The sequence below is a fragment of the Clarias gariepinus genome, chromosome 7 (genome assembly GCF_024256425.1).
Source record: "Clarias gariepinus isolate MV-2021 ecotype Netherlands chromosome 7, CGAR_prim_01v2, whole genome shotgun sequence".
Lineage (NCBI taxonomy): Eukaryota > Metazoa > Chordata > Actinopteri > Siluriformes > Clariidae > Clarias > Clarias gariepinus.
In genome coordinates this window covers 3,738,550-3,756,261 of record NC_071106.1, presented here as the reverse complement: position 1 = coordinate 3,756,261, position 17,712 = coordinate 3,738,550, and the positions used below count along the sequence as shown (strand labels likewise).

The 17,712-nt window shown below is 39.8% G+C and overlaps 1 protein-coding gene across 1 annotated transcript in view; it reads left to right on the top strand.

Moving 5' to 3' along the window:
* Positions 1-344: 344 nt before the first annotated feature.
* The window catches only part of atosa (atos homolog A), a 36,796-nt gene continuing 19,428 nt past the window's right edge, over positions 345-17,712 (top strand). Inside the window, exon 1 of the mRNA XM_053500340.1 lies at positions 345-1,166. Coding sequence (XP_053356315.1) covers positions 1,151-1,166 — 16 coding nt within the window. The 5' untranslated portion in view covers positions 345-1,150. The remainder of the gene's footprint in view (positions 1,167-17,712) is intronic.

Genomic DNA, 17,712 nt, shown 5'->3' with positions numbered 1-17,712 from the left:
TAAAAAAAATATTATTTGTATTAACAAATAATGTAAAATATATTAGATGTGAAATAAACCTTTGTACTTCAAAGTAAAATACTTTTTATTTATAAAAACTATTTTATAGTTCAAATAATTTGGAATATTTTCCAAAAATATTTAAAAAAGCAAAAACCTAAATAAATGAAAATAATCATAAAAGTTAGAAAAACGTTAAAAAGGGAAATTTGAAAATCAAAGTATTTTGTTGTCGTCGGTTGTTACTTTGCTACAATGTATCGAGAAGCGGAACAGGAAGTGACTGGACACGAAGGGGGTGGAGTCCTGGGGTGCGTCACGTGACCAGACGACTAGTCTCTTAATGTTTTGACAAGCAGCTCAGAGGATCGGAGGAGCAGCAGTCCTGCGTCAGCTGATCGGCCGTCTGTCTTGTGATTATTATGAGTGTGATGTGGACGGTTATAACGCTTCATAGCGGCAGTTCAGCGGGTGTGTAGTGTGTGTGTAGTGTGTGTGTGTTTCCTCGGGATGCATGGTGTGTGTTTGGGTAGTTAGCTGTTGTCTGGCTGGTCGGAGTGTGTAGAGAGGGTTTAATCTGGCTGTGAGGTTGCTTTGCTATAAAGAGGAAGGTGGTGTTTAGAGGCAGCTGGCATGGCAGGATAAACACACACACACACACTCTCTCTCTCTCACACACACACACACACTCTCACATATATACACTGGTGAGCATTTTGACCAAAAGATGGAGTGTTGATGGAGAATTAGAGTCGCAGTGAAGACATTCAGACTTTACTGCAGCTCTGTGTGTGTGTGTGTGTGTGTGTGTGTGTGTGTGTTGATTGTTATGGAGGGTATTTGGTCAGATCTTGGTGTTAGTGCTTTAACCAGGGTTTAAAGTGGTGATGAAGAAATGGACACACACACACACACACACATGCACTGCAGCTGTGGACAAGGTGACTTCTCTGAGTGATTTTCCAGGACTGTAGAGCTGATACTAGTCTCCTGGAGCTGCTAATGGTTGTGTGTATAGGGTGTAAAAGGTCAGGGGTGTGAAGGAGACACCCAGAGACACCTGGAGTGGGCTGTTGGAGCCACCGAGCCTGAAGACAACAAACAGAGAGGAAGGAGAACAGGAGAGCTGGAGGACAACACACAGGGAACCATGAAGCCTGAGAGAGGTAAGCATGCATGCTTTACATTTTATCATGGACAACACAGAAGTCGTGTGTGTGTGAGAGAGAGAGAGAGTGTGTGTGTGTGTGAATTGTAATGGGATTTTGTCCTGGGTTTGGTGTGAAAATGCCATCAGTATATGATCAAAAGGAAATGATCAAACTGTGTGTGTGTGTGTGTGTGTATTTGCTGTTTGGACTTGACAACATCATTGTCAAGTGATTTAACTTTGGTTTACAGGAAAGATTAAAGTGTGAGTGTGTGTTAGAATGTTTTCTAAACAACAAAAAAAAAGGGAACAAAGCCTTCTGAAAATCATGTTGTTTTTGTCGCCCCCTAGCGGTCCATATTGTATCTGCGTGTATGTCCTTATGCCTGTGTTAAAAACCCTGTTTATGTTTTTTTCCCCCCCACACACACGTGGACACGTCATGACAACAGTGTGCGTCTCTGTGTGCGCGTGCGTGCGTGCGTGAAATCTTTAAGCCCAGAGCAAGAGATGAAAGGCTCATTGTTTGTTAACAGTTACTTGATCAAACACGCACTATACATACGTGTGACGTCACAGCAAACTCAACTGTAGGGTTGCCAGGGCTTGCATCACAGAACTCCACTTAAAAAAAAAAATATATATATATATATATATATATATATATATATAAAAAAAAACAATAAATTATAACTAAAGTAAAAATAATAGTATAATACTGATGTAAAGGCTAGCAGATCTCAAACTACAGTTTTGTCGCTCTATAATAAATTGAACACAAAAGTATTTAACCAGAAGGCGATAAATACAGATGTTGCCAGTGTATATATATTTTTTTAAATATTCAAACACTTTTAAGTAATCATTTTAGATTTATATATAATATATTCATTTTTACGAAAAGGCTGTTGTAAGGGTGCACAAACTTTTGCACTCATCAACCCATTTTAGCCAGATGTGAGAAGATTATCTGACACACACTCGGAGGTTAGTGTTTTACGACAAAACCTCACTAATTGAGTTTGGCTTTAAAAAAGACTTTTAAACGACTGTGTGTGTGTGTGTGTGTGTGTGTGCCCTCTGCATTCTCTCGGATGTGTAACAGGATCGTGTGGAATCTCGCCATGAGGCCACAAATCAATGCTTCTCCAACGATCGTCTAATGTTCGGCACGGTAAACAAAACCATGTTGTGATTCGCGGCATTGATCTGAGCGCGCTTGTGTGTGTGTGTGTGTGAAGACTTTTTACTTTAGTCGCTGTTAAAGTCCTGAGAGTGTGTCGGTTCCTGTTGTCGCTTGCGCTATAGCAGCTGTAATCAGTCGTCCCCTCAGCAGCCGCTCGTTATCCTCTAAGATAAAAAGTAGAGCCGTTGCTATGGAAACCAAGATAATCCTCAACCAGTTGTAAGAGCGCTGACTGACAGATTCTCGCACCTGGAACAATGGGGTGTGTGTGTAATCTGATCGTCAGTGTGTGTGTGTGTGTGCGGGGTATGCAGGCCATGTGGAGACAGCAGGATGATGTCACTTCAGTCAGCTGGTAGTTTCTGGGCGTCGATTCTAAGCTGGAAGTTTTCATGTGGTGTGTGTTTTGGTCCCCTCCCTGAGCTGAAACAAACACACACACACACACACATTCTCCACCCAGAGAGATGGATTGGATATGTGTTAACCGCTGCTAATGTCCACATGGACTTCCTGTTTCAGACTCGGTGCTCTCAGTCTGTTAGATAGACAGAGAGAGACTTTATTGATCCTGAAGGAAATTCCAGTTACACGAATAAACACTGATCAGCCGCACACATCCACTCTCACACACACACCTGTATGTCCATCTCTGTCTATCTGTCTGTCCTTCTGTCTGACATCGTGAATTTCTGTCCCTCTGTCTTTCCTTCTGTCCCTCTTTCTGTACTTCTGTTCCCATTTCTGTCCCCCTGTCTGCTTGTTAGTCCTTCTGTCTAAATGTCCCCCTGTCTGTCTTTCTGTCCCTTCTTCTGCATCACTGTTCCTGTATCTGTCTCTCACGCTGTTTCTCTCTGTCCCTCTGTCCTTCCTTGGGTCTGTCCCTATGTCTGAACAAAGCCTCACACATTCTTTCATTACTTTCACTCATTGCCACCGTCTCACTGCCTCTTTGTGGTTCTGTCTCTGTCTGTCTTTAATCAGTGTGTCTCACAGACACTACCACTGTCTATCTCTCTTCCTGTCTTTTTTTTCTTATATGGTTTCTTTATTTCTTTCTCTTTGCTGTGTCTTCTTTCTTTCAGTCTTGTGGTATTTCTTTTCTGGTTTATTTATTTCACTTCTAATTTCTTTGGGGTTTTTTTCTCATCACTGTCTCATTCTTTTTTTGCTTCAAGTGCTTTCTTTAATTCATTCCTTCTTTTTCTCTTGTCCTTTTGTCAGTTGGTTCATTCTCTTACACTCTGTCACTCTTGCTGTTTCCTTCCCTTTTATAACGCTTTCTTTGTTGCTCTCTCTTTCACACATTTTTCCTTTCCCTTTTTTGTGTCTTTTCACTTTTTTGTGTTTTCGCTCTTCACCTGTAAGCAGACTGTGTAGTGACCTCACTTCCTGTGTGGCCCTGATCTCTGTGTGAGTCCCCGGCTGTGTCGTCCTGTTCCCCTCGCGTTTCTTCTCCTCACTGTTCTCAGGTCAGTGTTCTCGCCTGCGCTCTGACGATCAGCTCCAGGTGACAGATCTCAGACCTGCTGCTGGTGCTGAGGCTGCAGATGAAGAGCCATCTGGTCCCTGTGGTTCTGCGCTTCAGGAGACGAGCGCTCGCGGTGTTGTGCTGCTTTTATTAGCCGCCGTGTGACCAGACACGGCCTCGCTAACGCCGCGGCGATTCAAATGCCGCTCTGCTCACGGCTCTTTTTTTTTGGGAAGAGCGACCTGACACGGCGTGACTGTAAACGACATGTTTTTGTTTTTAAAGCTCTACCTCGGGCTCAGGCGCGTTACAAAGAAACGCTGGAAAAACATCTTTTTTTCCTCCATCATCATTCTGAATAACATGACTTCCTTGTTGAAGGGAGAGCCAGAGTTCCAGAGAACACGGCGTCATCACCTCCGTCACTATCTGCTCAGATAACGAGTGATAGAGTGGAGGAGTGCAGACGGCTCTGTCACTTTAACACCAGCTAAAGTCTGGAAAATAAAAAACAAACAAAACTTTGATCATTCTTTATCTAATAAAAAATTGTGCTTTCCCTTTTTTCCATCTACTGTATCCAGTCTTCTTTCTTTCTTCTTTTTCTTTCTTCTTGTTTGCTTGTTGTTGTTTTTTCTGTACCTTATTCGTTCAACCTTTCTTTCGTTCATTTCACTCTCCCTTTGAATTCTTCCTTTTTTCCACTCTTTCTTTCATTCTTTTTTCTTTCGTTCTTTCTTTCTTTTCTTCTATACCTTCTTCCTTTCCTTTTTCCTTTACTTTTTTCATTCTTATTTACTTGATCCATTTTTAATTTCTTTCTTTCTTTCTTTCACTCCTTTGCACTTTCCTCTGTTTTCTTTCCTTTTTTTCTTGGTTTCTTTCTTTTGCTCTTCTTTTTTCCCTCCTTCCTCTTTTGCTGTTTCCAACATTGCCGTCTGTCTTCTTTTTTGTCTTTCTTTCTTTTTCTGTCTCAATATCTTTTGTTCTTTTCTTTCTTCCTCTTTTGGTCTTTTGTACTATCCTCCTCTCTTTCTCTAGCTTTCTTTCTACACTCTCTTGTGCTGCTCCTTTTCTTCCCTTCTTCAGATCTTTCTTTCCTTTAAACCATATTTTAAAGACACACCGCTGTCCAGATTTTCCTCTGTCTGTCTGTCCATCTGTCTCTGTGTATGTAGTAATAGTAGTAGACAGAGTAGTGACATCACTTCCTGTGTGGCTCTTGTGCTTGGGTTTGCGGCCAGCTGAACCTGTAGCTGGAGACGGAGAAGATCTTGATGTTTATTGAGATGTTGTGAATGTCAGAAAGCAGAGACTGACCCCGTCTGCGCTGACGTGAGTCAGACGTGTAGTGATGGAGGCTATCGGACCCGACCTGATACCTCAGAAGGTTTTCCACTGTCCAGGCGTCAGGGTGGCGTGAGGCGCTGAGATGACCTCACACCCGACTCAATAATTCATCATCCAACCTGAATCCTGTGTATTTTGAGGACACGAAACTCTAAACGCTGCTCTGCTTCAGCTTCGCGTGGTTCGTCTGTCTGACGATTCCAGAAGTTACAGTTACAGTCTAAACTGATGTAATGTAACCATAGTAACCGCAGCGCAAACCTTCACAGCGTCACCTCCGACACTGGAGACTCCTTCCGTAAACGTCACACTTTACCGTGTATGTATTGTTACACTTTTTTGTTTTATCTGTTTACATTGTGTGTTCTATGTTCACATTTCTCCGTATTAGCTGTTGCTATGAAAACGATAAAGTATTAGGAAAAGCGCATTAATATAAACTTGCGCTGCTAATCAATCATCATTAGGAGAACTAATCAACACCTGAGCAACAGCAACGCGGTGAAAAAGTGCAGAGAAGGCAAATTGTTTTTTGTAAGATTCAGAGTTGCGTATGGTAATGGGAACGGCTTTACACTGGTATGAATATTTAGGCCATAACATCTTTTTTTTGTTTTTTGTCTTATTATTATAATTATTATTATTATTATGACTATGATACGAGTGTTTTAAAGGCCCAGGGATAAACAGGAAACTCTTCAATGACGTCTCATGCTCTCGCCTGTCGCTCACGTCTTGAGCTACGCCCAGGAAACGTGAGTCACGTTACACCGAGCCTCCTTTTCCCTTCCTGTCACGTCACGGGAACGATTGTTTCATAAAGGCTCTGTTTCATAAAGGACCTGCTATTTTACGCTCACATCCACATGCTTGAAGAATCACTCAGCTGATTTGCATTGAAGGGATAAAAACAGGCTCGAGAGGAAAATCACCTCAGGTTCTTATCGTCATCCTCAGAGAGAGAGAGGGAGTGTTGGAGTGTGTCTCATTTTAATTTTTTTTACAAAGTGTCCTTGAGCTTTGGAGATAAATTTATGACTTTTATTAGATTTAAGTTTTTACGTTTACTCTTTCTCCTTATTCATTTCCTTATTCACGGCATCTGGAGCCAGTTGTTAGCAACAAGCTAGCTAACAAGATTTTCCTGAAAACGTCAGCATTATAGATGTAAGCAAATACTGGGTCTATCATTTAGAAAGATTCCTGGTTGACTTACTTTCTATTGATCATGTACTTGCTTTGACACACTGAAGCCACTGTACCATTTCACAGCGTGGCGCGACTCACTCGGAGGAGAGCGCTATCCACCGTCTTCTACATACACGAACTCAAAGGCATCTGATTGGCTGTTAGAGCTCCAGACTCGTTCGCACCTCGCGACGGTTCACAAGTGGACCATTGAGACATCTAGCTGCTCAACAGTGGCATTATAGTGAGCATTTATTACCGCTACGTCAGTCTTTTATTTACAGCCGTCATCCCAGCATAAGAGTCCCGGTTCTATTTCTGTTATTCTGTCCCTGTTTCAGAAGTTAAAGACACGATCTGCTTTTGAGACTATGTGAAAGACTAGCTCTCGCAGTGATGACTTTGTTTTGTTTTTTTCAGTATCAGTTGTTTTTGTCTTTCCTCCAATGTGAGCTTGGAGATTCCAAGTTTCATTTGACTGCAGCGTTACAGCTCTGCGCTCCTGGCCTGATGCCATCGGCTTCTCAGTTGTTTCCTGGAGCTTCTCCGTACTGGAGATAATGTTTAGAAGAACTTTCTCCTGAGACTCAAGTGTGAGATAACGCTGAAGGCTGATCTGATCTCCCCCTCACACACACACACACCCTGAAGGCTGGGAGAGGTTTATCTCCAGAAGCCCACTCCTTCTAAATCAGACCCACTGCGTGTGAAGGACAGAGCTGAAGCGGTGTGATAGCTGTGCGCTTGTCTTTTCTCATTAACCGTTCTTTTGACTAAGGAGACTAACGATGACGTAGCGTCTGTTGGTCAACTTTATCTTGTTGAAATGTTTCGCAGGTTGCCGATGTTGGTAGTGTGTTACTCTAAAGTAGTCTCCGGTGAGTCACACAGTACAAGCTCTTCTCTAACCAGTCTAGGCGAGTCAGAGCACAAAAGATCACGTGACCCTCATTGTACCCTTCGTTTGTACCCTTCAGCACTCGTCTGACGCAGGCTTTAAACAGGACGGGGTTCTTCCTTTCTGGCAGCGACGGCCTTGTAAACAACTCCTAGTGTAGTCACGCTTCCAGCTCAGGCTGGAGTTTGGGTTCAGGAGGTCTCAGGGAAATGTTCTGCCACCCTGAAGAGAAGACTGTAAAGAGTAAAACGTGAGGAAGAACATAGAGTAAGAACACCATACTGTAATAGCATGTGCATTATATATAGAGTATGATAGAGACAAGTAGAACATAGAGTAGTGTAATACAGTAGAACAGAATGTAATTGAGTACAATAGAACAACATATCATTTAGTCGAACAGAGTATATCAGGGTGGAATTGAGCAGAGTGAACTATAGTAGAGTATTATAGAGTAACTGTAGGTATAATAAAGTGGAATACAGTAGCCCAGAGTATACTATAGCAAAAATGAGTATAACAGTAGGACAATGTGTTATGTCTTAGAGCAGAGTATACTAGATTAATAATGAGTATAACAGAGTACCATACAGAGTAGAATACTACAGTCGAACAAAGTATAATGCAGTAAAACTGAGTACACTAGAATAGAGTGGAAAAGGGTGAAGTATTATAAAGTAAAAGTAACTATAACAAAGTAGAACAGAATGGAGTACAGTAGAACAAAGTATGATGGAGTAACAATGAGTATAACAGAGCGGAGCTGAGGATTTTCGAGAAGAGTACAACAGTGTGCTAGGGTACAGTATGACAAAGTATAATGCAGAAGAGTATCAGGCAGAACAAAGTGAAATGTAACAGAGTATCATAGAGTAATAGTAAGTAGAATTGAGTGTAATAGAGTAAAACAGAGTATACTAGAGTAATAACGTGTAGATAAAAGTAAATATATTGTAACAAAGTAAATCCTAGTGTAATGCAGTAGAACAGAGTATACTAGAGTAACAGTAAGTATGATAGAGTAGAACAAAGTATAATGGAGCAGAGCAGAACGGAGTGAACTGTAATAGAGTACCATAGCGTAATAGTCTGTATAATAAAGTAGAATTGAGTTTAATACAGTAGAACAGCATAAGCTAAAGTAATAGTGAGTATAATAGAGTAGAACAGAGTATAATAGAGTAGAGTAGAATAAAGTATATCGTATTAGGCCAGAGTACACTAGAGTAGAATGGAAAAGAGGAAAGTATTATAGAGTTGTAGTAAATATCACAAAGTGGAACTAAGTAGAACAGAAATGAGTACAGTAGAACAGATTAAAATTAACTAATAGCGAGTACAACAGAAGAGTAGAACAGTGTGATAGGGTACAGTATGACAAAGTATACTGCATTGAAACAGAGTATAATGCAGTAGAGTATCGGGCAGAACAAAGTAAAATGTAACAGAGTATCATAGAGTAATAGTAAGTAGAATAAAGTAGAATTGAGTGTAATAGAGTAGAACAGAGTATACTAAAATAATGAGTAGAAATAGAGTAGAACAAAGCATACTGCAGTAGAACAAAGTATAATGGAGTAGTGTGGGATGGAGTGAACAGTAATAAAGTATTATGAAGTAAGAGTAAATATACTGTAACAAAGTAAAATCTAGTGTAATGCAGTAGAACAGAGTATACTAGAGTAACAGTAAGTATGATAGAGTAGAACAGAGTATAATGGAGCAGAGCAGAACGGAGTGAACTGTAATAGAGTACCATAGAGTAATAGCCTGTATAATAAAGTAGAATTGATTGTAATACAGTAGAACAGCATAAGCTAAAGTAATAGTGAGTATAATAGAGTAGAACAGAGTATAATAGAGTAGAACAGAGTATAATAGAGTAGAACAGAGTATACTACTACAAGGTTAACTTGTAATTTACTGTGGTTTTACTTATGCATACATCATTTTATTATACAAAATTACATTATTTTAGCTGTTTATATCTTATCAACTGAATATATCAGTGTATTTTTTAAACTTATATACTACATTTCATTTAAGGTTTAAAATGTCAAAATTAAAGATTATTAAACTCTATATGTGGCTTTTGCATTTTTAAAAGTTTTTTTTTTTTTTATACATAAATAATACCCTGATTTATGTTTTTTTTTTTTATAGTTATAAGCAAAATATCAAATTAAAGAAGCGGTTAGGTTTTATCCGATTAAACGAAAACATACTCGCCCAAGTAATCGATTATCTAAATAATCGTTAGTTGCAGCCCTACAGTGGAGTATAACAGAGCAGAGCGAATACGAACAGCATGAATATATCTTAGTAAAAAATAGAATTTCATAGTACTTGAATATGTAATGAGAATAGAGTACAGTGGAGTGTGTGAAGGAGAAGAAAGTAGAGTAGAGGAGAATATGATTAGGAGGGAATAGATCAGAATCGGGGGTGTGTGTGTGTTGTGTTGGAGAGGAGACAGCACACACATAATTCTCAGTAACACAATTTGTATATCAAACAGTACAATAAATCTGCATTCAAAGTGTGTGTGTGTGTGTGTGTGTGTGTGTGTGTGTGTGTGTGTGTGTGTGTGTGTGTGAAAGAGAGAGAGAGAGAGAGAGAGAGATGAACTGCCCAGGAGGTAAAACTAAACCTGCTTCGTTACCGAACCCCTGGTGTGTTCCCTCGCTCAACCGGTGTTATGCAAACCCCCCTAAACCATCCTGTTCCCACACACACACACACACACACACACACACACACATATACACACACTCGCACGGGTCATCAGCCACTGATCTTGTGCAAGGGAAAAAGGACACTGTTGGAGACACACACAGATGTCCTAATCAGCTGATCGTGTGCAGTGGAAAAAGGACAGTATTACACACACACACACACACACACACACACACACACACACAAACGCCTGCCCTTAAGAGGAGCTCAAATGAAGTGGTGGCTTCTAACTTGCTGACCTTTCATGGGGAGGGAAAATGTGTGTCACGATTAATGTGTGTGTTTCTGACATGTTAACTGTGCGTGTGTGTGTGTGTGTTTTTAAGGTGTACAAAATGAGTATTGATGTACCCGCTGTTAGTCCTGTCCTGTGTTTCTGAAAGCGTCATCCATTACGCCGTATGCAAATAAATTCCACCTCCTTTAAAGGTCCCGTATTTTACTATTTTGTGAACAACTTAACACAGGACACGGAGCTAACCCAAAGTGTGTGTGCGTGTGTGTGTGTGACACACCGGCGCAGGAACACACCGGGGGAGGGGCTCTTCTTATATGAGGTCACAACAGGAGGAAAATCTAATTGTACATAAAGATCAAAAAGCTGATGTTTCTTTTCATTTCATGTAGACAGACAGGAGGGAGATCTGAAAGTATAAAAAAAAGCCTAAAAGGGGAATTTTTGCGTAAGAGCTGCCCTTTAAACAGTGCAAAGGAAGAAACTGAGTGAAAGTCTGAATGACTATGGTTACTTCATTTGACCTGATGTTAGGGGAACTGTGCCGTGTGTGTGTGTGTGTGTGTGTGTGTGTTGTGTGTTTTGTGGCAATACTCGTCCTAGAATAGCCAAGGCTGCTCAGATGACCTTCGGTCAGGTTATTAAGTGAACAAAGTACAGTTCTGGGGCTTAAACACGCGGCCTTTGTGTTTCACATGCAGCTTGTACAGGACTGAGAATCCTGTTTGTGCACATGCACTCAGTGTCCACTTTATTAGGAACATTCTGCAGTGCATTGTGCATTGTCCCGTCTTGGTGCATTTCTTCTCGTCGTGGATGACGTCTCCTCAGAGTCCTCTGTCCATCATGGATCTCCCTGAGAATTCCCCAGGTTCTCATGTTTAGACATGAAGCTCTTTACCTCCATTTGTGTGCTGGTGTTACGTGATTGGCTGATTGGATAATTGCTTTACTGTTAATATACGGTGTATGACATCATCCTGTTTCTTTGGAAGGAACAAGTCTTTCTCTCTCTCTCTCTCTCTCTCTCTCTCCTCCTACTCTACTGTGCGGTTCCTCCTGTGTGATTTTGATCCTGTTACATAATCAGCATTAGCGTGACAGAAAATAGATTTCCTCTGTCTCCCTCTCTGTCTCTTTCTCGCGCTCGCTTGTTTCTCTCTTAACCCCGCCCTTAGCTTCAGGCTGCGCACCACAAAAACTCTCTGGTGGGGATTTAATTTGCGGAGGATTGATTTCCCATGATTCCTTTTCGTCTCAGTTGGAGGTCACAGGGCTAAAGACACTGTAGGGATTATAAACGAGGGGACGGCCGTCGCTCCGCTTTGCTTTACCTCGACACTGAGGCTATTTTTGACTCGGACCTTTACCGCTATTGTCCGAGAAACGCTCTGAAGGACGAAATCCATCTAGTTAGATTTATAGCCGCGACTTTTTCAGCGCCTGACTCATTAACCTGACCGGCCTTGCTCTCAACGTCGTGGTTTCCTCCAGCGCCGGGAACAGCACGATAAATTCCCGCCGCGATAAGCGCCCAACCTCGTTAAAGCGTCTCTCAGCTCTGCAGCACAACGCTTGCTTCTCTTAGATTATAATTCTGATTCGAGTTCTGTGAAATCCCCTTTTTCCCATTCAGTCACTCTAGAAATTCTACTGTAAAAAAACAAATAAAAACATTCAGCATAATATTCTGTGCCAGTTGCGTCTGACACACTACTCGCGGTCAGACTTTTCTTTAGCTCCCCAATCGTAACTTTTAGTTCTTGTTTAATATTTAACTTAAAAAATTAAGAAAAAACTTAAAACATTTTTATTTCACGTGTTTGGAAACATTGCAAAGAAAACTGAAAAAAAGATGCTGCGCTCGTTAACACGTAATTCAAAGCTAATCAAATCGATTAACGTCTGGACACAAAAGCAGCAGTCGCTACACACCAACTAATGACCAACTACGAGCGTCCTTGTCAATTACACAAGGAAACACGGGGTTTGAATTTTTCAGTATTTCTGTATAAAGTTGTTTAGTAACATTGTAACTTTGTGTTTAATTTAATTTGAAGTTTAATGTTTAACTCTTGTATTTGAAGTTAGTTTGTATTGTTTAAATGCTGCGCTTGGTTTTAAAGTGAGAAAAAAAAACTTATACAATTATTATAGTTATAAAATTAAAATTGTAATATTGAATCGGGATATCGGTAAAACCGTGTTACTTATAGAATCACAATTTTAATCGAGTCGCCACAGAGGTATCGTGATAATATCATAGAGGGAGGTGCCTGGTGGATCCCGTCCCTGTTATCTACACTCACTCACTTCACATGTTAACTGATGACATCAGGCTATTTTGGAATTTGCATACTCGTACATATTCATGGTTCCTGCTGTAATGATTAAAACGAGATGTAAAGCGAGTGTGTAATGTCTCAGACATGTGGTTTGTTAATATAGTGCTAACATTAGCCTGTTAGCTCAAATATAAAACTAAAGAAACATGAGACATTAAAAACTTTTTGGATTATGATGCTTATACACACACACACACACACACACACACACAGAGAAAGAGCTCCTCATTCAGCCTGGAGTGTGTTGTAAAGAGTTTCTAGTCCTGAGATCACAGGGAGGATTTGTTCCCCCAACACACACACACACACAGGAAGTAGTTCTCAGGTTTTGCTAAGAGGCCTCCGTCCAATCAGAGCTCAGCTCTTGTTGCTATGTGAGTTCTCAGTCTGCCCCGAGTCTGTATTCGAGAGCGGAAAGTTTAGGGAGGTAACGAATAGACTGAGGGCGGATTTGTTACAAAACCACACACACACACACACACACACACAAAAGAACATAGACTGCAGAATTTCAAAGTTTAGGAGACAACACTCACAACTTTATAAACTGATACAGAGTGACTACACACACACACACACACACATGCACACACACACATGCACGCACACACACCCAGACACATACTGAGCTCATTAACCTCAGAGTTTTGTTCTGTTTTCTCTCAGTGAAGAACAAGGGAAGAGATAAAGGGAACAAAAAAAAGCAAGCAGAGCTGAACTGGTGGACTTTAGGTAAAGAGAGTAGGTAGGGGTCACATGGAGACACAGATAACCGACAGGATGGATAGAATAAGATATCGATTAATGGACAGCTGGATATCCAAAGTATGACAATAGAGAGAGAGAGAGAGAGAGAACAGTAAACTCATAGAATGATTAAAAATAGATTGATTAATGTGCTGAATGGGTGAAGAGGCGGATAATTGGAACGAATTTCAGCTGGATGGAAGGTTGGATAAAATAAAAGGTGGATGACTGGATGGATAGATAGGAAGAAAACTAGAGTGGGAGACATTCAAGAAAACAGAAAGATAGACAGATTAAAGCTGAGAGAGAGAGAGATGACCTGGATACACTGCTATAATTACAACCTGAACCAGGGTGTGACCATGAACTGAACTGAACACACTCAAGATGCACAAAGACGTGTGTGTGTGTGTGTGTAAGAGAGAGAGAGTAAGGAGACTTTGTTCATGTTGAGTAAATAGAGAAACACAAAGAGGGCATTACACTGATGTACACAGAGCTTGCACTGTTCAAAGTCTCTCGCTCACACACACACACACACACACACACACACACAACTCTCTGTTAAGCAAATTAGAGCAGCTAATCACTTTATGCTGCTTGTTCACTTGCTTCATCTCTAACTGAGGTACATAAACAGCAGTGGAGCTCTGAGCACTAAAACCCTTCCATCTATCCGTCTATTCAACTGTTCGTCTGCTAATCTAACCGTCTAGTCGTCTGTTCCTCCAGCAGCGTTCCTTGTCATGCTGGGTTACCGTTGATGATTTTCCTATAACAGCACATCCCCAAGGCTTGGTAATTTTCCAGTTGTCTAAAAATTCTGATCCGCTCATAGTTAAACATGTTATATGTCCCAAAAGAGGATCATTCCTGTTGTCACTAACGTTACAGCAGCTATAAACACTCGTTCCCTCCCCAAGTTAAACAAAATGACTTGACAAGTCAGCTTGACTGGGAAACCACAGTGAAGCATAAACTCCGCTGTCCTGAAGATTCCCGACTCTGCTTCTGATTGTTACAAAGCTCTGACACTGGAGACTCCTTCCTTAAAGGTTTTATGTCTCCATGTGTCTCCTTAAAGTGCAGAGCATAAACACTTAGTAAAATGGTTTATAGAAAATAGAGTCAATTCTATATAGTGTCACAAGCGGGGAAATACAGCAATCTGATGTGGAACACAAACACACACACACACGTACATCCTCATTGTCCTTGGCAATGGCAGCATTACATCATCATGTCCTCTGTGTGCTCTTTTACTCTAAGGGTAAACGCCAGGACGCCCCGCCCTCCCCTGCAGCGACCGGTTGACATTTATGCCACAACCGATGAAGCCTTTTAACGTGTTTGAACAAAGGTCAAAGGTCATCTGGAGGTTGTGTCTGGGAGACACGTAGGACTGCAGCATCCATGTCTACATTAAAGCATGCACTTGAATGAGCTTTCACCATATAATTACTTCCTGTTTATTACCCCGCCCCCTCGCCCCTTGTTTGATGGACAACCGGTGGTGAAGAGTAAACAATTGTGCACGGTGTAGTTGTGTGCGCTGCATCGTGATGGTGTTGGAGGAGGGAGGAAAAAACAGAGCACTGCAGTACTGCTGCTCTGCTTTCCGTGGAGAGAGGGATGACATCATACTGACAAATCCACAGCAGTTATCCGAGGACACGACGTCTTTTCTCTCTCTCTCTCGCTTAATTTCTTCTCTCTCTCTTATTCTCAAGACAGTTAAAGGGAAATTTTATTCATCTTTACAGCTGTCTGCACAGAATCCAGTAATGATGGTCGTGTTTCTCCCCCAAAACAAACTGTACAGTAAATTATATGAGCTCTGTACATTTTGAATATAATTCATCATTCAAATCAACTGAAACGAAATTAAGTAGAAATAATTTGATTCATCATTCAAATCAACTGAAACGAAATTAAGTAGAAATCTGTCGTTTGATTTAATTTTCAATTTAACTGAAAGTCAGTGTTTTATGTTTATTATGATTCCTTTAAATTCAATACTATGATTCAGTTCCGTGACTTTTAATTCAGTTAAGTTTGTACATTTAAAATATTTTTTTTGATTGTTTTATTAGATAGTTATTTTTTTAGCCATTTTAAAATAAGACTTTTATAATTTTATGAAGATAAGTTAATGCATGACGCCATAATTCAATATTGAGATTCTATATATTTGTCCATATATTTTATTTAACTCTAAACAAGTTTTGCAAATTTAAAATGGTTTACCGCGATTAAATCAGCTTAGTGTTTTTCTGTTTGTTTGTTTTGTTTTGTTTTGTTTGGACTTTAATTTTAAATGTAAAAGTTTAAATACACCTAGTTAAATATAGCTGAATATCATGAATGTATTAATAAGTATTCTGAATTCTAAATATCCTGATTTAATATAAAATTTATTTTTACAAATAAAATAAAAATAATTAAAAATACAATAAAAACAAATTTCACTATATACAAATTTTTGTAACATTTATTTATGAAATGAATCAGTTTTTGAGTCAGTGTAGTGATGCATTAACTGCCACACAAAATCTTTTTTTTTTTTTCTTATCCCATTTATAGCATACATTCTGATTGCCCAGGCTAACATGCTTAGTGAAACTAACCAACATTTAATGATTAGCATGAATAAAACCTATGTAAAACTAGCTATAAGATGCTGCTTGTGTTAGCTAGCTATTGCTAACACTAATATCTTTTTTGTGTTGTTTTTGCTTTAATATAACCAAATAAAAAAGTAGTCTCTTTGAGAAGAAAATTAGCTGGTGGCATTATCAGACTTCTTTGCTGCAACAAATCGGAGGACATTCTGTCAGCACATTGAGGGGATGTGATGTACCTTATGTCACTGTGAACTACACAACCTGCTATGTGTTGACAATTGCACGCACACACATACACACACACACAGCGAGGTTTTTGCCACACTTGTTCTGGTCTTGCGAGGCTCTCTAAACAAATCTGGACTCCGGTTACATCACTGCAAAGTTTGCATTCTGATTTGACTAGCAATGTGGGAATATTAGTCAGGTGCTAAAGAGCACTGTGTGAAAGAGAGAAGTTAATCAGCAGGTCATAAAACCCACTTTCACCCACTGGACCTTAAGAAGCAACCTTGAATGCTGAGTAAAAAAAATGGCTAGTGAATTAATGCTAACAAGCATGTACCATTTGGCTAAGTAAAACGGACTAGCATGAATAAAGCTGTAAAACTGGCTAGCATGAATTCTTAGCCCAATGGGCTAGCATGAATAACTAGCATAAATAAATGCTGCTATGAAACTGCCATGACAAACTGGCATGATTTAAATGCTGACTAGCATAAATGACTAGCATGAATGCTAAGTAAACAAATAACTTTTTTTGGTGATTTGACTGAGGAAGATGTTCTAAAAACAAAATTTAGCTTTCTTTACTTTTCATATACAGTATATTAATTACCAACAGGCACATTTAGCAATATCCTGTTAGCTAGCAATTTTAGCCAGATATCTAAATGAGAAACTGTGAGCCACTGCTTAGATTCATATGTCTGTATTCTGAATAATAGTAAGATTTAAAGTAACTTTATTTAATTTTTACTAACATAGACACTTATTTTCCCTCACAATACAAGAAACAAACCTACGATTAGACATAAACTGCTAAATGAGCTGTTCAGGTAGTTAAAGTCACTACTGCACTGTTGCTGGGCAACTAAGAAATATGCATACTAAGCACAGTCTGGCTTGTGATTTAGCTAGCTAGCATAGCCTGTTATATAATATGTATATATCAAATATGGCCAATGTATAAACACAGTGACTGCAAAAATAGCACAGAACAATCAGAAACATCAACATTTCCCTCAGATGTGGTGTTAGATTGCCTGGGAAATGCTCAGGTTACACTTTAATTACACTAAAACGTTAGCATGGCTATGCAATAGCGGTGCTGTGTGTGGGATCTAAACAAGCTGAATGAGCACCTCGGTCATCTCCATCGTCTCCTCAGACTATTTTTGAAACACTATTTACACACACACTAACTATGGGCCATAGTGTTTAACTGGAACTGGAACTTGTGTGTTAATATTGTGTATATTTAGATTTTTGTTTGTTTTGATGTTTCAGGAAGACGTTTATTATTTGTCTTATTTTCTATTTGGCAAGTCAGCATCGTAATAACCTGAAATTGCTTTTTTATCTCTTTTTATATTTTTTGGCTCATTTTATACAAGATACTAATGGAAACATCTTTTTCATTGTGTGTGTGTGTGTGTGTGTGTGTGTGTGTGTGAGAGAGAGAGAGAGAATGCAGAGGTAAATGTGGTTGTCAAAGACTGACTATAGAAGCCACCTTATCACACTCCACCACACGTCTATAGGTTCTGCACCTACTTTATG